We start from the raw sequence: 22742 nt of genomic DNA on the forward strand, positions 1-22742 counted from the left end.
TTTACGGATTAAATGACCTGAAAAAAAAACTACGGTAGTATGATGTAAGAATTAATGATGCTTACACATAATTTATCAGCGACATATTACATTCGTATTTCACCGTTTTTCTCTTGTCTGTGTCCTGTGAATCAAACATGAAAAAAATATAAAACTTGGTATATTTATATGAATATAAACAACAGTAATATTATATGGTAGAGTAACACAGAAGGCAGATATACTTACAGTATGAAGGGACCGGTATTATCAGGGTGATACTTCTAGCTCGTGAAAAGCAACAGCTTTACTGTTGCGTTTCGTACGATCAGTGCGATTGTCAGAAGTCTAAAATACCCCCCGCGCTCTAAACCCACAACATTCCGTTCCTGAAACCTACACACGATTTCGGGGACATTAAGCTGTCCATGACGGTGACCACATACGTTAAGGTAACCGCTTTGCTCCTCTTTTCTACTTCTGCTGTAGAATTACGATAGTAATACTCTCAATAATTTTATTGCAGTGTGAAGTATTAGATTTAAGTTTATCTTACCCTGAATATAAGATATTTGACAACGAAACACACCGACAATCGGTGCATTAGTTCATCTAAAATTATGTCATTTTGAATTATTGTATCAACTGCATGCACCTGTGAGCACAAAACTGAATTGTAATGGGCGATTGCGCGTGGACTAATCGGTCACTGTGGAGTATCTCAATAGTCGATTCAGTGCTGGACTTGAATTAATCAATCGCCGTGTGTCGACGCAAATTTGACCGCAGCAATTTGAAGCGCACCGCGGCGCTTTGTCGCCCCGTCACAAAACCAACTAAATTAATTATACCACGGAACTACTTCATCAGCACTTATGTGTTCCTAGTCAGGGACAGTCACCTCAATCTAGGCAACATAGGACAACAAATAATGAAGCGTAAAGAGCCGACCGATGTTTCGAGCCTGTGCGATTTACAGGGTGGCAAGCAAAATGGTATTTTAAAATTTCCAAGGATCGGTGACGTCAGCCGGTAGGCCGTGAAATAAAACTTTATACAGCGTGCTTAGTATGCATAAAAATGTTGCACCGACCCCACGTGGTTTCCACTACGCAACGTGTTATAAGAAATCTGCGGAATCGACACACCCTATATTCATCTGGCGCGTCTTCCGTTTCCATTTATTTTCCTTCAAATTTATTATTAATCTTTGTGAATTAACTTAAAAGGAAACTGCGCGTGACTAAAGCTCCACGAAGATACTTAAGCTCTTTCTGTCCCGGAAATTCGGACAATGAGATTAGCTTCCAATGTAATTATTTTTGTTTCGTATTTTATCTAGTCAATGATATGCATGTACTTAGATATAGTTATTCTGGGAAAATTCCCTAAACATGTTATTATTTTGTAAACAATCCACGTTATCATATTTATAGAATAAATCAAAATTTTTTAAACGCTACTAGATTTGTAGAGGGACTAAAATTATTCTAAAAATCACAAAGCTTAGCAGTTCGAAATTATACGTTACGAGATACATTATAGAAGATAGTTTAGTTTATTATCTCTAGAAATAGTCTCTAGAAAACTCTACTAAACTAACCAGATATTATTGTCTTGGCGAGGTTTACACAGCGTAGAGTTTACAAAATTGTTACTAAAATAAGAAAAACTTTATCCGACATAATATTTTATTCATTCCATTTAAATACCAAATTGTAACAAAATGCAGATATTCAAACTGTATAATAGCACATAATAAAAGAACAACCATCACTAATAACAATACATGAAACTATAACAAATATAATGTTTCTAACATTTCCATAATGTTTTTAACAACTATGCAATTCCCTGAATACTTTTTAAATCCAATTTGTAACCGCTTCAAAAGCGGGGAAATTAATTAATCGATTTACTAAATTTAATTAATGATTAATGAGGAAAATATATTCTTATAGAATAATAACCAACGCGTGAAAGAGTGCGGCACCGCGTCGCGTCGTGCCATTAGAGTGGTGTCAGTCTCTGAAATGAAGACTAATCCACTCGGTCTATGAACAAACTAAAATCATAGTCAACAAGTGTGTCGTCAGTTAGTTGAAATTTTCGACAAGTTTGTTGCGAAATACCTATCGCATGGCGCCGCGCAATGTCGCATCTCTTTGATGTGAGTTAACCTTTAAAATATAACAAAATTATTACAAAAATATTAGATAACGTAATATACACATCATGTAAAGTGAGACTGCAAATTAAAATCTTTCGAGATAGATGCTTTCATAAAATAAGATGTCGATTCTGTTTAATTTATTTTGGTTCAGAAAGCAAAAAAAAATATATTTCGTGAGTTCCTATGAAGACTATTATATACCTAGATGATGAATTAAGTTTTTTTTTAATTCATTGAATATAACGGGAGAGAAATCTTGAATTGATGACAAGTGCCCGTCGCGTTCTAATAAAAAAAATTGTAAGCGGAAAATTTCCCTCAACATTAAAACAAGGAAGGTGTCGCGGGATGTGTGAAGGAGTCGTGTCGCAAAAGCTCGTTTTTATTAATAATTTGCAGCTCACTTAAATTAATCGTATACCTTGTCAGATAAAGCAAACATTTCTGAAATAGCAAAACAGTTGTTATAAGTAAATATTATATTTTTCAATTTACCTGAATACATTTAAATAATAGTTTCTGAATTTTATCCAAATTATTTCAATATCATATTTATAATTTTTTTATCAATTCCACAAATACATACCCTACTAAGCATTCAATTCAAGATTACAACTGTAAAAAAACTGTGACGTTAAAATCACATTTTGTCACAATGTGGAAAATGGCGTAAAGTATTTAATTATTAATCACTCACCATAGTTAATCGTCAATTCCTGTGAAGATAAAAAACATGGACGAGTACATGAACAGCATTTTACAATGTTATTTTTGCATAATATGAACCATCACGCAAATTAATTTTGAAGTTTCTTTTTCTATACCTGATTAATTTTTGCGACTTGGCAGGCAAAGGAAACCACATACATCAGGCTTCTGATCTCTTACTGTTATTTAACACTCTAAAAAACTAGTGGAAAGTTGATTTGTGAGAACTTCTAAATATGAAACCCAATATTTTCGTATTTGGTATAATATTCCAATGACTATTATTCAATATACCTTTTTGATGATTTATTACCAAATAATAGGGTATCAATCAAGATTTATTCGTTCGTCGAACGTTTCCAAAGAGGCGTAATTAAAATTTATCCTTATTAACCAATTTTCGAGAGAAAAGAAAAAGAATAAATAGCTTCTATCTTTCATCGGCCTATAAAGTAACAAGTTTCTAAATGAAAGCCAGTAAACAACAAACCCAGTCAATATAATATGTACTACGACTACAAATATTTGTCCTCGTCCTTTTCCTCTCGATAAATGTTTTGTTTCTCTCACAAATATGAAATGGATGTTACAGATAGAAACAATTTTATGTTCGATATACGAAAATGCGGCACGATTTTGTAATATCCATGTTTTTTCCTCGTCTCGACTACACCTATTTAAGGCTCGAATCAATGTAATTTTTATTAGATTTGTAAAATTTTAGGACATACAACGATACCTATAGGCAGGTCCGAGACACAAATATCGAATCATATAAATGTTCCTATTACGTGAAATGGGTAGCTAAAAGTATTCGTATGTTAGCTGTAACCGAGAATTTAATTTTCCCCAGGCCAAATCTTCGTGCGTAAATTTTCTCGGAAGGTATGCACATAGTAGACACCAACGATATGAAGATATCAACAATATTGTGTACACATTGGACGAATGCCTTTGGCCCCAATGTTCGTAAGAGCCACTAATTACAATGACTTATGCCGTTCGACTTGAAAAAACGTGGGTCGATTTTTTTATTATAGGTAATTGCACTAACTTTTGGATAAACGCAAGGCAGGTTGACATTAATGTATAAATATTCTCTTACGCAAAAAAGATAATGCGTTTCGCGTTAGCATATAAACGTAAAAGACCGTGGTCTATTACCCTGATTACCTTTAAACGACGTTATGGCCGGAAATAATTGTGTGGTCTATAATATATTGGGAATGATAATCGAATGGTTGGATGGTACTCGTCCATTTAAGTTTTCAATATTTACTTATCAAAAACTACTCAAAATGAATACACCTCACTTAAAAGTAACTATACAAAAAATTACAACGTACACAATTTTTTTAAAACGATGTCGTCTTACATTACTTTTACACTAATTACCTGAAACACTTCGTTTGATATTGTTATGTACATCTAATGCGGGTTTGTCCTTAAGTCTTTTGTCACTAAATTATTGTTATATTCACATTTATCATAATATACGAATATATTCACAAGGTTCTACAATTCCTTTTTACTATATGCAATGGCAACTGTGTAAGTGTAGTTTAAAATTAAAGATTAATAATGAAAATCCACACGAACATTAGTAATTTAAACAACTGAAAATACGCAAATATGCTTACCGTAGTTAACGTTGGTTTTATTTGAGATACGAGAACATAAAATGGGAAATAAAATACTCTACAAAGTAACCATACAATTTTAAACCAAATATTTATTTCCGTGTAAAGGTAATAAATATTTGGTACAGTGTGACTACGGCCCTCGATCACCTTATATTGACGTCTGCACCGTCTGCTTTTAATATATCCCAGCATCCTCGATCCAATGGCAAATAGACCGGATAAAAGAAGACGTACTTTTTACTTCAGTAACATTACAGCCACAGTTTCGAAGAAGAGGACAGCGCTTCAATTGCAACGTTTCACACATACATTACCCGCACTTTTAAACCAACGTAATATATTATTATTATATATATTTACACGGTCATATTGTTACATTGACGTTATTCACGAGGACACTTTACGTTTTTATTTACACTGATTAATCACAACTTTGTCCGTTTATTGACAACTACCTCGGCGGCGGCATCCAGGAACCCTCATACTGATATCTCTTGTATCTGAACTCTTTTCTTCATAATGCCTGGCGGCGGGGGAGGCGCGGTAGTCGGAGGCACTCGCAGAATGCCTGACGCACTCGCGGCTGCCGATTCAGATTCATTATTTTCAGTTGTGTTTTCAGTTGAATCTGGACCGAACTTGACCTGCGTAGAACTGTCGACTACGCGAGGCTCGAAAGTGCTAGTCCTCCCGACCGGGTCTTGCAGCCTTCCATCTACTTTTTGTATATCTGGTTTTTGTGTGTCTATGCACACGACACTCCCCGCTTCGATAGCGCTACCCACACTAACGTCAGGCATGGAACTGCGCGCAGCGCGATGTTTCTCGTCGTAACAACTGTACTCACCGAAAGTCGGCTCTCCACAATCCGACAACGTCCTTAAGTCAAACTTAGAGCCGGAACCGCGGGGCACATGAGCAGACTTGCAATCAAAACCAAAACCTTTGCCCTCGAATGCCCGAACTTCGTAATCCAACTTGCCATCGTAATTATCGGAAGACGATGAACTGCCGGCCTCCGCGAGATCGTCTTTGGAATGGCGCGGTCTGGTGCCTCGTTGGTGATAGATGCCGGCAAATATTAGGACATTAAGAAGTAAGAGAAAGCAACCAACGGCTATAGTGACTGTGAGAGCGGCTGTATATGATTGATAATGGGAAGACGCGAGGCGTCGAAGCAGCGCGTCGTCTGGTTGAACTGGAGTGCTTGTAGTATTAGGAGGACATTCGGTGGACGGTGCTGGGGGCACTGGAGAAGGCCTGGGCGGAGACGTGCGCGAGGGCGGAGTGCTGCGAGACGAATCTCCACCAACACCGATGTCGAGGTTCACTAGATGCGGCACGTGCGCCCGCGACATCGACTGGGGTCTTACAGCACCTGATGATAAATATCAATAATTTTATATTGTACTAATATGACATTGTTTAATTTTTACACAATTTACAACATAGATAGGCTTACTAAAATAATACCAAATCACATGAATATATGTATATGTATATATATATATGCATATCTTAGGATGGATATGTTATTAAAATAAAAAAAAAATCTTTACTTTTAATAAGTCATTCTGATTAAATCATCTATTCTGTTCAAGCTAATTAAAGGTTTTGCATAACTTTATATTAATTCATCACTATTCCGTAATAATGATAATATAGGTAATGAAATCAATCAAATAAATGAATTTTATATAACCTGTATAGATTAGGTAATGACCCTCTTAAACTAACGGTGTTTTAATCATTAACTATCACAACAAAACAATACGACTGAAGACGTGAACTTCACGACATACAATTTGCAAGTTCAACTAACTACTTAACATTCAGTTTGCATTTATTTACACGCAGTGAAGGCGAGATATAATCACATTTGCCCTAAAACAGTTATAACATAGAATAACTTTCTTATTGCTATACCGTTAGTCGATTTTTTTATGAAGTTATTAAATGCTTACCGAATATATAAGTAGTCAAAAATACATATAAAGAAATTAAATAAAATATACATAAATAATGTGCTATTACAGGGAAACTTAAGTAACAAAGCCGATCTGAATTACAGAACGCAGTGTTTAGCAATGTGGATTATGACGCAAAACATACCTTCGTAGTAATTGGCGTTGTCCTCTTGGAAGTGGTGATGTCGCATCGCCGCATCGGGAAGGTCGGAGCCGGGTCGATGGAGCTGCGGTATCAGAGAGAGCCAGAGCGACATCTTGTGGCCGCGGTAGTGGCTTCGCATCTCCGGCTTACTGCCTGCGTGTCGTGTAACGAGGCCGAATTGAAACAAATGAGCCAAATGTATCCACGTTACACAATACACAAGAAAGTTTGCGACCCAAAAGTTTAAATGAACCTGAGTTTCTGGGACACACCATGAACATTACACGCGTGGATTGTGCAATAAAATTACGCTATTTAGACATATTAGATACATAATCAAATATAGATATTCTAGGCATCATTGTCTATATAATTTAGATAAATAGGAATTAACGTTGTAAAAGGTACAGATTCTTACAAAACATCCTTCATTTTATACATTTTTATGACGAAAACAGATTAATTATTTTTCACAAAACAAAACAGTTAAAACACTCACTGATTTCCATGTAAAGTTGGTTGATTGTATCGTATGTGTCCCAGTAAGGCGTCTGATCGAGGCCAAGTCTCGGAGACTCGCCCAGCATAGGGCTCGGAGGCGGTGTCGCCGATGGGTCGTTAGGATTACTGAACAAAATAATTAAAAACCTTACAATTTCGAACACCCTTTTTTAACTAACCGAGTGGGTTATTTTTTTATAAACATCATCTTACATATAGGAGCAAAGTGTTGTGTAATACATCTTTGTGGTGGGTTATAATAATTTACATGCTTGTCAAATTGCCTTAAATGTCCTAAAAGTAGATCTGCAAAGTGGTCGATTTCGAAGGCTGCCTTATTAAAAAAATATTGTTAGAATATTTCAGATAGTTTATCTTCCTATATGTAAATTAAAGTATTCTGAAACAATTGTACCCACACTCAAAAATACAAGTTACAATTCCGGAAACGCGTCTGAGAATAATTTAAATCGTAAAATGCAACGTCACTTCTTAACATAAAAATGTAAGATTCATAAGTTTTCCGCAAAATAGAATCCGCCAAGTTCTGCTAATAAAATGCTGTCGTCAGGAAAAAACTGATTTTCAAACAAACAGGATGTAAAAACTATTAATCATACTCGATTTTAATGAATTTATGAATGGTTTGATTTATTGGATTTATACCCGCACAATGATCTCGCATTTCCTCTATTTATAAGTTTAACTTGTTCTTCAATGTGTGACTGTAATTTTATCGAGTTGTATGGGTGTGTGCGGGCTGGCATATATGTAGAAAGAAATAAACCAATTTCTCAACAGTTCAAATGTTCCACAATACATTTTATGCAACGGCAATGTCGTGGCGTTTCGACGGTAATATAAAAATTTCCATACATTTTACTGTCTTATAAGACTGCAACGATATTACCTATACTATGCCATACTGCAGGAAATCATACTTAAGTATACTCGGCTTTAGAGCTGTAGCCATTGGAGCCATACGGGATGTCTGATTCTAATACATTAATTAAAGTGCTTAGTATCACATATGGTTTTAATAATTTGGCAGCTTACGCCACACTTGAAGTTACGATCCTCACTTGTACACCTATTATCAAGCTTATACTCTAAATTTTAATATCTTAAACTGCAGGGTATAAATAGAAAATACCGCGAAACAAGTGAAGCTTATCTCTGTTTCAACTGTAAATTCAGCATACGAGATAAAACCATTATTAGTAAACCCATTCGTTTAACAAATTCAATTGGAAATTCCACCCAAAACCACAAATATCTCGCGTAGCTTGCGTAAATTGTTTATTTGATACAAGCATAATGTAGTCGAGAATAGAATTGTGGCTATATCGAAATTATAAGAATTACACACTTGAATCGAAACGTTGACTAATATTAAAATAGTATTTATAAAATATTAATTCTCTATTTATTTTTAGTCAACCGAGAGTTTTTTCGACAATTTCGTTCAGTTTTTTACTATTTTACCAATTTATGTATTTAAAATAGTTATGAATTCCAACTGAACCTCACTTACCCGTATTTAACAAAGTTAGCGATGTAGTGTATGCAGAGTTTAGATATTTTCTGCTCTTGTTGCGTTGCGTTTTGCTGATGATGCGACTGTGATAGTGGCACCCCGAAATAATATGGTATCTCCTCACCGTGCACCGATCCTGGTCTCTAAACGATACAAGACAAGCCGTTAAGTAACATACAAATTGTAATAAAACATCCATTATAAATATTTGTACAATATACTCAATATTGTGTGACTGACGCTGTAAAAATGAAATAGGAAATAAGAGCGATAAAATGCATGCTTGAGAATCTGTATTTTTAAAAAGATCACGGAACTATAAATGGGCCATCTTATTTTCAAATTTTCATAAAGTCGTTTCATGAAGGAATATAAAGAAAAACCTGTGATTATATTGCAACATATTTCATTAATAATAATAAAAGGACTAATAAAAATTCATTGTGTGTTTTTGCATTAAGTACAGTACCAAGAAAACAATCGAAACCATTGTTTGTGGACTATATTAGGAACGTGGATACCCAACATGACCCATAAAATTATATGAAAGTAAATACATACTTAGCATACATATGCTGCCGACATAAAATATTGTAAGACACTTTTACTTCCAAAAAATCCATAAATTAAACAAAACAATTTAAAACTTGGCTGTGACCTATAATAAAAGTATTCAATATATACTAGAACACAAAAAAATATATATTACGTGCATAAAATTAACAGAAGCGAATTTCAACTTACTTGAGGATAGTCCTTATCTTGTGATAAATGATGAAAATGTGTGAAGTAAGTAGTGCCCCCGCGCAAAGCGTGCAGATATCCGAGTCGTATTAGCGGCGCTGCAGTACGCCCGTCACTTAATACCTGTCGTAAAATCACGGAGCTGTAGTTACTTACTGAAGTTATCCTAAATAAGAGATGATTTGTGAATATTTATGTTTTAAACGTTGATAGTTCAAGCTGAACCCATTGTATATTTAAATGCTACATTGCTAAACGCACCAGAGTATGCCACACGCACAAGCCTATATAAAAATATGCAACTTAGGTTCCTGCTACTTGTATGACGATTACATTTGTTCCTCTCGTTTTCTTTGGAAGATTTCACTACTATGTCAAATGTTTATGTTCTCAAGTTCTACAAGTTCTCTACCCTACGTCAAAAGCCTGCACATAATCAAATACTTAAAATATTTAGTAGCGAACATACTTTCACGCGGGATCCTATAAAGTTAACATACTTCGCCAAAGGAAACTTTAAAGCGTTTGAGCCGACATCATAACAATCATGACGCCCTAATTTCTCACTGAATGATGCAAGTATTTTCCAATAAAGCCTTTCAACGAGCCCATCGTGTATTCAGCGTGCGCGAGCGTCATTAACTTCCTTTGTACGTTGTAGGAACGTTCGGTGAGTAGAGAAAACCACTTGAGGCTTAAATTGAGATCGTCTGTGATACAGGGCGGCGCGGCGGCGTGGCGGCGCGGCAAGTCGTGGCGGTGAGGCGTGAGGCGCGAGGCGACACGGCGCGGCGCGGCGCGGTGCCGCGGGCGTGTGTGCGGGCGCGGGCGCGGGCGGAGCACAACTCGTACACGTTCGAGAAATGCCAACACAGCTGACAGTTATCAACTTTGATACCATTCACTAGCGTTTGATATAACTATAACTTCATTACACTCGATACCGCTTGCAAAAAGTTTTAAAAGCTCTTCACCGTTCCATATTCAGACAATTCCTACTATAACGGAAATTCTGCAGGATATTGGATTCCTTTGAATTAAACGCAAGCTTCTCAAAGCCACGGCTGTTGTCGAGCGCCGCGAAGAATATGATTTAAAATGGCAAGATTTAGAAATACTTACTTATAATAATATTCTAACAGTAGATGATTAATTAAGTCCCACAATCCTAATGGCTGAGGATAGTGTCAGAAAAGTAACTCAACGTCCAAAATATACCGCAAGGTCAATGTGACTTCGGCGGTTAACAAGGTGACGAGACAATGAGTGTGCAAAATCGAAAAGTTCATTTGGTCTGATCGTTACCAGACTTAATAAACTTGTCCAAGGTTATGAAATATAACTGAACGAAGACCCGTTCGACCGTGTAACAATAACAATCTCAGTAATTAATACTGTTGCAAAACTATATTGTTCTCTGATATATTAAATTAGTTAATGTTGATTAAATACTAATATAATCAATTAGTAGAAAACTGGATACTTCTAGCAAAGTTATTATTATAGAAATACTGTTTGCACTCGTCTTGTGTCGTGTTTTCCAACCACTTAATTTGAAATTGCTTATCTGATTGTTTTTATAGCTGCACTCGTAAATTTGACATTTGCATTTTCTGAGTTTTACAAAGAGCGTCGTAAAAAGTTATTACAGTCAATAAAAGATATTTTAGAGAAAATGTTTCGAAACATTCGGACTTCATTTTCGAAAGTTGATTAAAATATATTTTTTATGGTTTGTGTTGCGTTTTCGTTCGCAAAAGGCCGCAGCCCATAAGTGAATAAAAATAAAGTATGCACTTACTTCTAGCGTTGCGTCTCTAACACTCAGTGGGTTCTGTACAGGTTTATCCCAATCCGTATATTCGTTCTTCAAGGTCGAGTATATTTCGTTGAGGTGATAATAATAAGCGTTACGGACGAATGTGCGAAGAATGCGATCCCGCCGGCTCTCGTTGAAGCCGAACTCCAAGTCTTGAGCGCTAAATTCCAGATAGGATTCTGCAAGATACGTTAAGAATTTCATTGGAATGTACGTGACGTTTGATTATACGAATGCTGTTAGATATTCAGCTTTTTCTAATTCCTCGAAACGTTTCGCACGTAAGCGGTAATGCTTTTTTTATTCGATATATTGACGAAGCAAGCAAATATCGCCTGTAAGTAGTAGGCGCCGCGGGACTTTGGTTTACAAAGTTATGCATAGTACTAAACTGCACTCGTCCCTGATCATAGTGCCCAAAAACATGTACCTGTGGTGGTAAGCCCGAACAATAGTTCTCTGTGTGAAAAGTCTGCCAACTCATAGCCAGCAGCGTTAGCGACCGCAGCAGCACCCGCACCGAGCCTCGAACTGTCCGTCGGCGGCGGGGCCTGGGAACAAAACAAATTATCTAACCTAATGCACAACATTTCAAAACAAAAACACACCACGCCTTTATCCCCAAAATGTATAAGCTGAGTTGCAAACAGTCTCTTAGTTATGAAAATTGTTTTCTGACCAATGATTTCATAGTGAGTGACCTTATCATCATATCGAGCAAAAATTGCAAACTCCGAGCTGATATTGGGCAGAAAACCCAATATCACGTTCCCTGACGCGGAATTCGTACCCGGGTCTCCAGAGCGGTTTCTTACCGTGCAAGCAATACCACTACGCCACCAATGCAGTAATAACATCTCATCTTTCATCATCATCTTTTCGCTTTGAGTAAACATCTCTATTCTATAAACACTATTCTTTATTGAAAAACCTCTATCACGGAAATACCGTTAACAAAATATGTGTGTACGACGCGACGCTTACCAGAAAGGAAAGGCATGGCGGTATGCTCCACGTTGGGGTAATTGCATTAAATTATACGCCTTTTCCTCGACCTATACATTGGTAAAGTCAACACAAGCTGAATGTGGGTTGGAACTTGGAGGACGGTGTTACGTAATTTTTATCTTGTTATCTATCAGGATGCATTCAATTTCATTTGGTAAATTTTTTGGCGATTCTTTATTCAATGAGCTTGTTTGTTTGGCTAGGTAACAAATTAAAATACTATCCAAAGCAAGTAGGACAACATTTTTCATATAATCAATAATTAACTAAACCATACATATAACTATTTAAAAAATATACCTTAACGGAATTTAATAATTAACAATTGGATTATTTTATTTTTACAAGTGACACTCTTTACGTATTTATTTTTTGTACGAATACCTATTATTTAATGATTGCAAAAATAGTCCTTATTCTAATGCTATTCAGATGTTTTAGGTATTATAATCGCAAATTAATTACAATTGAAAACACGCTTATCGGATCTGGCAGGCGCAGCTATTACACCCACTGCTGCGCGTTGTCATTGAACTAATCGTGTTAAATCTAAATCTAATATACCTAGTGTTACGATAAATCTGACAATAGACAAACAAAGAGAGCCAAATAAAATACATAAAGTATTTAATGGGTGACACAGTTTTAGCGAACACTCCACATTACAATGTAAGTTTACACAGCAGTAGATTTGGTATATTGTAACATATTGCAGACGAACGGGAATACATTTGCAATTTTTAGAGCAAATGGATAGATTTATTTGGTTCCGATAACGTAAAATTTATCTGCTTCGGAGACACTATAACTATAATCTATTTAAACAACAATGTATCATAATTTGTGAGCCCTATAATTAGATAAAGCCTGATGACAATGTAAATTGGATGAAGTTTGTATGTTATTTGCGACGTTTAACTAATAACCCACATCTAGCTACGAAATGGGAGCTGGTAAAATCTGCGGCTTTGCGTTTGATTTTGGAATTTCCAGTAAAAAGTTTTAATTCCGCAAAAACTAATCCGTACGAATACAAACACACACCGACTATGAACAGTGATGTACCGGGTTTGATTTGAAAAAAGAAATAAAGTGTATATTATTTTTGTCATTAATAATAATAATAATATCAGCCCTGTATTATATACTTGCCCACTGCTGAGCACGGGCCTCCTCTACTACTGAGGGGATTAGGCCTTAGTTCACCACGCTGGCATAGTGCGGATTGGTAGACTTCACACACCCTCGAAATTCCTATAGAGAACTTCTCAGGTATGCAGGTTTCCTCACGATGGTTTCCTTCACCGTTAAAGCAAGCGATAATTCACAAAGAATACACACAATTTATTAGAAAAATCAGAGGTGTGTGCCCTTGGGATTTGAACCTGCGGACATTCGTCTCGGCAGTCCGTTCCACAACCAACTAGGCTATCGCCGCTTCACTAGGCTATCGCTATTTTTGTCATTACGCAACTTGATTTACACTGAATTAAATTTGTGTCCAATACAGTACGTATTGTTCCAAAACAGGAAATACATAACGGCGGCAAAATTATAAATTATTTATTACACCTGTAACAATTTTTTCGGCGATAGTATCATAATATATCAGAATCAATATTAATATCCTCATAAACATTAGTCTCATACTCACAGATGATGGATTAACAATAACAGTTCCGTCGACAAAGGGTGCAAAGCCTGGCAGGAACCGTGGCGGATCCAGTCGCACAGCAAGCAGCTCCGCCAGTGGCTTGTTACGTAAGCACGGCGCTAAATCATCCTCTAGCAAATCTCCGTGACAGCCTGTCTGTTCCGCTACCTGGTAATACATACCGCAAATAAATCTCTTAAATAAATTCAAAGGATAAAAGCTTCCTAGTATTTTTATACGAAAAATTGGATATGTCGTAAACGAGCGAGACGACAAGCTTGCTCTACGTTTCCGTGGATGGTTTAATGACGCTCCAGTACTTAATGTATTTTGTACACGGTCGATAAGTTGAAATGTGTGTTTACCTTTCTTTTTATTGTGAGTGGTTCCCTCTGCAAAGCCCACGAGCTCAGCCCAGACCCGCTTAACAAGATGACGCGCTTCAGTAGTTCTGAAACAGATAACCTAATTTAATTTTGTCATTTTGAACAAGGATCACGAAGATAATGAAATCTCTTAAGAATAACATTTTTATTTCGTACAGTGTTTCGTGTATTCTTTCAAAATGCGCATTGTAAAAAGAATATCAAGTGTGATGTTGACCTTATTTTTGAATTACGTTCGACAAAGCTCCCCTCTTGTGCATGTCTGATGTGACCTCTTTAATCGCATTAAGTGACAGAGGATCTAAACGAGATGGTGACATGAAATAATGAAATCTACCGTGGACCAGTATAATTACGGACAATGCTCGACCCTTACCTTTTATGTTTAGCGACGTGTACGAATGATGATTACGAAAAACGCGTCTCTGTTCATATGCCGGAAGACAATTCAATTAATTATCATCCAGCCCGAAAAGAATGTATTACCCAGGTTTAAAATTCAAGTACGCAAAAAATATTTTTATACTGTTATCCCTCACGACAATGCACAATCATAATATCCGTCATGTTCTATAGCCTACTTAATTTTTGTTTATCCTAAATACATATTATAAATCGCTTTAAAATAATTTTCGCATTTCAATAAGCATACCTCTAGCAACAGGTGAGACCGCGAGGAAGTTAGCAAGTGCGGCGCCCGTCCCGTGACCCATGAGCGTGACTCTCTCTGGGTCACCGCCGAACGCAGGCAGGTTCTCCCGCAACCAGTGCAGCCCTGCTACCAGATCCATAAGGCCAAAATTCCCTTGTGCAGACCCTTTAGCACCAGTTTTTAAGAAACCTGCGAATATGAAACAAGTAAACTATCGTTCATATTTAACAATTAATTATCTTACGGAACTTTGTCAGTGTAAAATCGTTCATTTTGGTTTTTGAATTACTTATAAATTCAAAAGTTTGGATGTTTGTTACTTAATCATGCTAGAACGGCTGAACAGACCTGGATACAATTTGACACAGAGATAGATTTTTGTCTAGAATTAGCACACAGATTATTTTTTAACCCGGGAAAAATATAGCGGGACTTTTATCCCGGAAAACTTTGTCACACAGGCGACGCGGCGAGCAAAAACCAGTATTGAATAATAATGGTAGCCATGCAACAACCTATTATTTTTTAGTTTTAGGATTATTAACGAACATAATAAGCACTGTTTCCGAAACACCCTTGGTAGATTAGCTAAACTAATGAAATGAAATTTCCATAGAAATTAGCTATTTAAAATGGACTCAAAGAACAAAGACACTAGATTTCCCCTTGTTTCAACATTGATGTCAGTAGAAATCGTCGGATTCCCTCGTGTACTTCCGTATGCAGCTTTAATTAAATTGGCTAAAAGAAACTGTAGTCACAAAGCGGCCGCAGTTACCCGCACAGAAAGGAGAGTACACTTTACTGAAACAATGCCAACTTAGTTCGTCCTCGTGCGATAGCTGTCTCTGACAGAACCAAAATGGAAATGTTGGTTTCCGTTTGGTTTTCCGCTGGTACTTCCATGATTTGTGCTGTTATTGTGGGGAAAGTGAATGAGTTCAGACAACGGTATTGTATTTGGGATAAGGAACGTGGTCTCTAAGCCCATGTTCATCCGTGGTCTAGAAAAGTTAACAGTTTTGTTACAAGACGAATGCGCAGCCTTCGCCTCGCTGTAAATTCGCTTACGATTCGCTAATGTGATAAGAGCCTTAACATTACCTAACCACAGATGTAACAACCCGTCCCGAATGTGGATTTTGTTGCTATTTTTCACGATTAGTTTCTTAAACATCGGAGAGCTTATATTATTTGGATCGCCCATTTCTCCATTATAAAATTCTTACATAACGTATTTCACTTGTAAGTTTATTAAACCAAAGTCAATATCAAAAGTCGAATCGAATACGTTAATTTTCAATGTTTAATTTGCAAATTTAACACATAAACGTATAATTTTGCAAGTTCACACAAAGTTAGTGTAAACTTGAGCCACAAGTTTCTCTAACGGGACATTATAAGAGACCCAAACAGTCCAACAACCCGAATAACGTACGGCGCGGAGGCAGATTTAAGTTTCTGTTACACTGCAATGGACCTTAACATTAGTTCGGAGGTGCACTTACCCAATATACCTAGTCTAAAGTTGATAGTAGCTACAACAATATTGCCGTGCGCCGCCAGGGTTGTACCGTCATATGCATTGCCAGAACTCCATTCGTACGAATCCCCGTGAACAAATACGAGGCAAGGCAACCCTACTCCGCCGCCGTCGCCCTCACCCCCTGCGTAATAAAAAACACAATAAACATAACATTCGAATGTTCAATTGAATAAAGACATAGGTGGCGCCCTATTGTTTTCATTTTAATAAAAAAAGATTTTCACAAACATTACATTTATTATTACAGCTTCGTATGTTACGCGAATACCAAACATTTAAAAAAATTACAATCTATACTTCTATCTATATCTATACTATTATATCACACTGAAGAGTTTGTTTGTTTGAACGCGCTAATCTATTACGAACTACTGCTTTGAATTGAAAAAATATTTTAGTGTTGGCTAGGCTATTTATCGAGGAAGGCTATAAGCTATATAACATAACGCAAAGACCAACAGGAACCAAAATTAAATGAAAAGAGCTACAAAAGTAGTAAAATTAATTCCTTTTGAAAGTTTCAGTTGCGTCCGTTGCATAAACAGTTGAAATTACGCATCAAACACGTATGACGGAATTGTTTCTCTTAAAAAGTTCTAAACAACATATTACATAACAAAGTCCCCCGCCGCATCTATCTGTTCATCTGAATGCGATAAATTAAAAAACCACCCAACGGATTTCCATGAAATTTGGTGTGGAGATAGTTTGAGACACTGAGAAGGACATAGGCTATTTTCTATCTTGGGAAACTCTTTCACGCGGGCGAAGCCACGAGCAAAAGCTAGTTATATAATAATTTACAATTATATTGTGTAGATGTTAGATACCTAATTTATCTATACAAGTTATTGTTCGGTCCTCTATAATAATATCAATATCGACAATATATTTCACTAAAGTAGAAATCGTAGTAAAATAAACATTAAATTGTGTATACAATCTTCTACACATACATCGAACTATCAATGGAAATCGACGACGATTACAAGTAATACATTGTTACAGTCTCTTCACAATATTTCCTCTCTCCAAGTAAAAAATACACGACGTTTTATATAAGTCGATCAATTGTAACAGCGCGAAGTCGCTTGAGAATTCCTTCGGTGAATAAAAGTAAATATTTGCTTGAGTCTGCGTGGTGGTGTATTGTTGTGTCGCTCGGTGGATATAGGATGCCCCAGCCTCACTTCCGCACTGCTTGCAGGGGCAGGATGCACTGCAATGCACTACGGAATTGAGGCCTCGGCACCCTTCGCCGCAGCAGCGTCCCCGGTTCCTCTTGTGAAGCGCCCTCAGCCTTACAAGCTTCTCGATAATTGCTTTCATTCAACTTACTTCTAAATGTAAATTAACTTCGCTACGTTTTTTGCAATCTTAGTAAGGTTGAAAAGAGTATTTTTCTTAGCGACAGCTGTTTTAGTAGCAAAGCTGATACTATTTTAAATTGTAATGAAGGTCTTTGTAAATTTGCAGACATAAATTAAATACAATCAACAACTTCTGTTTACATATTATATAGTTTGTTTTGTACATTTTTTCCATTTCGCTTTAGAGTATTACTATGACATTTAAAATATAAATACCGTATAAAAAAACAAATTAACTTCAAAGTTATTTGTGAATGCCATTTTCCAAAAATAATTCCTTACTTAAAATGTGATTACGGTATAAAAGTTTTAAAGGAAACAAAAACAAAGAAGTTTAAAGAACAGTACCTGTTCGTGTTACAAAGTTCGTCAGGAAATCTCTGAAAAGTTTTACAAGGTTTTGTTTATGGTAAACATTATCACTGTCATAAGGAAAAACTTTATGTTACTTGAAAAATTAACAGCCTTGTACATTCCCCCTTCTTAATAAAGCTTTTTGAGAAGTTATGATTGAAAAGGACCTGTTTTTTAGGTTCACAAAACTGGCTGTTACAGAAAAGTTACAATTAAAATAATGCGTTTAATGTACATTATTATGTATTGTATACAACAACACTATTGTGTTGTTGTATACAACCTTAAATATATAAATATAACACACATTAAAAATAAATTAATGCTACCTCCTTATAAAACAAACAGAAAAGAAAATCTCGATAATTGTAAGATCGTTATGGAACAAGATATTCACTATCAATATTTAAAACGCGGTTTTATGAAAACTTTCATCAATGCTTCAAAAAGCATCTGAACATGAACTTAAGCTTAATATAAACCACCGTTTATTTTGACCGACAACAAATAAAGGGATACAATTAAATGTTATTTATAACATTAACAATTAACAATAGTTGGTTGGCGTACTAGGCAAATAGTTTGGTATAAATTCTGAGCTACTGTGAGCTGCACATGGTAAATTTAATATGTATGCTTACTGGATATCTTTAACAAATTAGCTCGCGCCAACTAAATAACTCCGACCAGTTCATTATAATTACTGGATTATCTATGATCGGTGTAAAGTATCAGGTATCCACATACCTATTAATTAGTTAAGTAAATGATTGAACTAATAAAATTCCTCATGCTGCAATACTGTTTTAAATACATCGATGGCACTATTTAAAACAGTACTATGCGATAAATCAAGGTTAATAGTTAGGTATAAACTATGTACCTAGTGCGGTTATGATGTCAATATTACATTATATTATAATTTATATAACAATAATATGTAATCTAAAACACAAAGATAACGATAAGCATAAAATCTCTATAAAGGCGAAAAGGTGTTAAGCTACGCGTGTATCCGCGCATGTATGCAACTCTGACGTTGCTTACCATTCACAGGTACGTAGAGATTGACGTAAAGACAATCCTCGCTCTGATTCGCGAGCACCGGCAGAAGTCGCTCTAGCTGTCGTATGCGCGCTCGCGGGTGCAGCAGCAGTGCATCGTCGCGCGGGGACGCCGTGGGCGGCGCCTGGGGACACGCCGGCCCTGGTGCGTCTGCTAGCCGCGTCGTACGCCACTGAGACGGCGTTACAGGCGGCATGTATCTACCACAATACACTTTGTTAATGCATGTTAATATCAACTTAAAAATAACACACAATATGTGGTTGTCATTTACCTGAGACTACCTAATGGCGGTGTGGCGTATGGCACGCCGAGATAGGCTTCAACTTGCGGGTGCGAGTGCACGACTATTCCCCGCAAAGGTCCGTACTTAGTGCGCACAACGCGCGTGCTGTACTTATGCGCAGAGAGCGCGGCCGCGCAGCAGACGAGCCACGCGTAGAGCGCGGCGCGGTCCGCGCGCATCACGCGCAGGGCGCGGGCGCGGGGGCGGGCGCGGGCACGAGCGACGCGCCGCCGGCTACGCGCGCGCTCCCGCGCATCACGCGGCCCGCCGCGCGCCCGCGCCACACACGCCGCACGCGCACCGCCCCACGCGCACTGCGCTCATCCCAATACACCCTTCTCGCGAGCCCGCGGCCACTGTTTACAACATTCCAATTGTTTCTGCTCTGCAAATTGTTACACTTTCACAAGGCCCAAACATGTTATGTAGAATTTCTTATAAACATCGTAGTTTCAAACGGCCGAATAATACATTTGAAAACTTCTTAAAAGTACTTACCCGTTTCATGTTTTCACGGCGTTTCTAGCATTTTGACATTGGCTAACCATTGGTTTAACCTGAAACAATGGAACATATTTTATAATTAAAGTGAAACGTACTACAATGATGCTTCTAAAAAAATATTTTGTGTAAAACTAATGAACAACGAAAATGAGTAAACAACATTTTAAACTAATTACACAACAATGCAGTAGAAGACCTCAAAAGTTAAACTGATTGTTTTGATCTGATAATTGTAATTAAACGCGCAACAAACACTGCAATCGACAACATGTTTTAAAACAAACTTATTACTTTTCCAAATCCCACGTGAACAGCGCTTTATTTTCTGTTTATACGTAATTAGATATAGAAATATAAAAAAGCTTTGAATGAAAAATGAATTATATCGCCAGCTGCATTACGATTGTTAAGAAAATTGCTCGAGGCATTTTTCGTGAAGCTATGATATTCACAGGCACATTTAGTAGCGCTGGAAGCCTACAAAGCGAGGGAGAAAATTCCCGGGGCCCAAGAGCAACCCGGTACCGAGACATCAATCAGCGGCGTGACAAGCAGAAGCTTTGTGGTCCGTGCGTATTCCTGCCTTTCCCACCTTCGCATTACTGACCCCGCCGTGCGCAAAATTATTAATTTGACTTTATTACGTACGAAAATAGCACCCGTAATGATTTCGCTAAACAACACAAATAATATAAATATTTTCTGAAATCTAAGAACCTGTTTTATAAATTTCAAGTTAATTTCATATGACAATACTCATTTCATTTTCATTTATTCGGGACATAGATAAGAGTGTTATGGTGAGTAGCATTTACTCAGAAGTTTTGAATCAGGTTCTTAATCATTTTTTTCTCACAGGGATGAAGTACAGGGATAAAAAGTGTTAATACAGGACATGGTTTATCCGTATACCAAATTTCATCTAAATCCTTTTTGCTATTTCTTTTTTTACTTCCAACAAACATCCAAACATTTTTTAGTGCAAATCTTGTGCAATAAGGACAACATAAATTTAAATAAAACGTGTACTTGTCAATAGACTATTAATTACGTTTTTCTCTGTTGAAGAACAATCGAGACGCTTTCGACTTGTTGGACTCATATGATAGGTTGAATCATTACCTATCATGGAGAGAAGTATGAGAAGAGATTTTAATCTATTATACACAAAAAAAACGTTTTTTTCCATCAATATGAAAATCAAATTAAAAAAATTGTTTTGTTAACCAAAAAACTATGACCTGGAATAATCATACATTAGTATAGCACTGATACAAATAGCTTAGTAGAAAATAAACTTAAACGAAAATCGTTTAATACAGACGGTTCGGCGTATCGGATGAAATTCATTAAGCTGTTTTTAGAATGGCTCACAGGAGGTTAAAACGTCTCTAATCGATTTTAGAATCGGATGGCGAAACGGCTAAGCGGTGGCAATATTCATCCTGATTGAATCTATAGCAAATTATGTGGAAGGAGGAATCTTCTGTACAATCTATACTCCTTAATGAGTGGACTCGAGCCAACAGCTATATCGAATTCCATTTCGCTCAAATTAATGAGATACCTCTCTTAGTTCGTGATTAATATTTAAAAGGCGACTCGGATCGTTACTTTAGCTATTCTCTTACGTTATTTAACAAATTGACTAATCCATAGGCATGTTAATTATTATAACGATATATATTGTGTAAAAAACGTATTTAAGTATATAAGGTTGGAAATAGACACTTGGCTAGTACCGCTCCTAAGTATCCATTTTACTTCGTTTCCGTAATAGCCAATTTAAAAGACTAAACGAGGTCGTGCCATTATTGGAACTCTAATATAATGCCATTAAATGAATATAGTAGAGATTAAAAACCCCGCTGCTGCTCTTTCTGAGGTGTCTGCATCAATTTGCGGGCAACGTTTTAATCTTTTATAAGCGAGATCGAGTCTATGTCGTGTTCCTATAAAAATAGTGTGGCGTTTATGTAACCAGCCAAGAGGCTGGTTTGCAATATTTAAGTAAGTCTTATACGGCTGAAATTTGGAAACATACACAAAACAATTTTTATAGTAGTTACTTTATAGAATTCATCATTTGAAAACTCTTCAAATATACAGTTCAATGGAAGATTAGATGCTTACCTACACTATCAAAATGAGCAATTAATTAAATAAATATTTCTGAAGCAGAGACCAGCAAAACTCACCCACATACGAAACACGGGAATGAGTCACTTCAAGTTGTTTTTTGTGAGGCTATGATACTACCTCGGTCGAGCTGGCATTTTCACGTAGGCAAATAATGTCTACACCGTGGCACTACCACTTTATTACAGCAGTCAGTTCAACTACCCCTGCCTATCCAACTAGTTACTAACCGAATGTATTATGTACTGACCGCACCGCAGTAAAATAGAAAAACTTTTTGCATTAGCGAGTAGAATATTTTTGCCGGATGTACCAGAGCTCCACTGAAACGAATGATCCAGACTTCAAAATGGTTTTAAAGCGTTTAATAAAAGCTAAAATATAGCTGATGTATTTACTCAACCGGAAATAATCCGAATTGATAGACTCCGGCAAATAATATATTTACTTAATCCGACATATTTAGTCACTTAATCATTCGCTCGATTAAATACGGTCTAGACTCGATTAGAATACTAGGGTAATCTGACCTGCCTCTAATGCTCTGTGCTTGATGTTCGAA

General features: G+C 36.7%; 1 protein-coding gene across 1 annotated transcript; it reads right to left on the reverse strand.

Moving 5' to 3' along the window:
• Positions 1-2722: 2722 nt before the first annotated feature.
• On the reverse strand, positions 2723-19716 carry LOC115441036 (neuroligin-1). The gene is made up of 13 exons (XM_030165608.1): positions 19526-19716; positions 19234-19451; positions 16425-16583; positions 14917-15105; positions 14244-14329; positions 13879-14046; positions 11647-11767; positions 11199-11395; positions 9398-9520; positions 8651-8796; positions 7115-7242; positions 6616-6768; positions 2723-5881 (listed from the first exon to the last, which is right to left on the reverse strand). Exons 1-13 carry the CDS (start codon positions 19714-19716, stop codon positions 4983-4985), a joined length of 2778 nt encoding a protein of 925 aa, XP_030021468.1. The 3' UTR covers positions 2723-4982.
• Between the last annotated feature and the right edge of the window lie 3026 nt (positions 19717-22742).

Source organism: Manduca sexta, chromosome 23, assembly GCF_014839805.1.
Source record: "Manduca sexta isolate Smith_Timp_Sample1 chromosome 23, JHU_Msex_v1.0, whole genome shotgun sequence".
NCBI lineage: Eukaryota > Metazoa > Arthropoda > Insecta > Lepidoptera > Sphingidae > Manduca > Manduca sexta.

Bases quoted from the DNA above. Each gene is read 5' to 3' on its own strand.
- LOC115441036 (XM_030165608.1), bottom strand. From the start codon at position 19,716: ATGCGCGCGGACCGCGCCGCGCTCTACGCGTGGCTCGTCTGCTGCGCG. The intron at 8,797-9,397 runs GTAAGTTGAAAT...TGTATCGTTTAG, and splicing joins AAGATAAGGACTATCCTCAA to AGACCAGGATCGGTGCACGG. The intron at 5,882-6,615 runs GTATGTTTTGCG...ATTTATCATCAG, and splicing joins CAACGCCAATTACTACGAAG to GTGCTGTAAGACCCCAGTCG.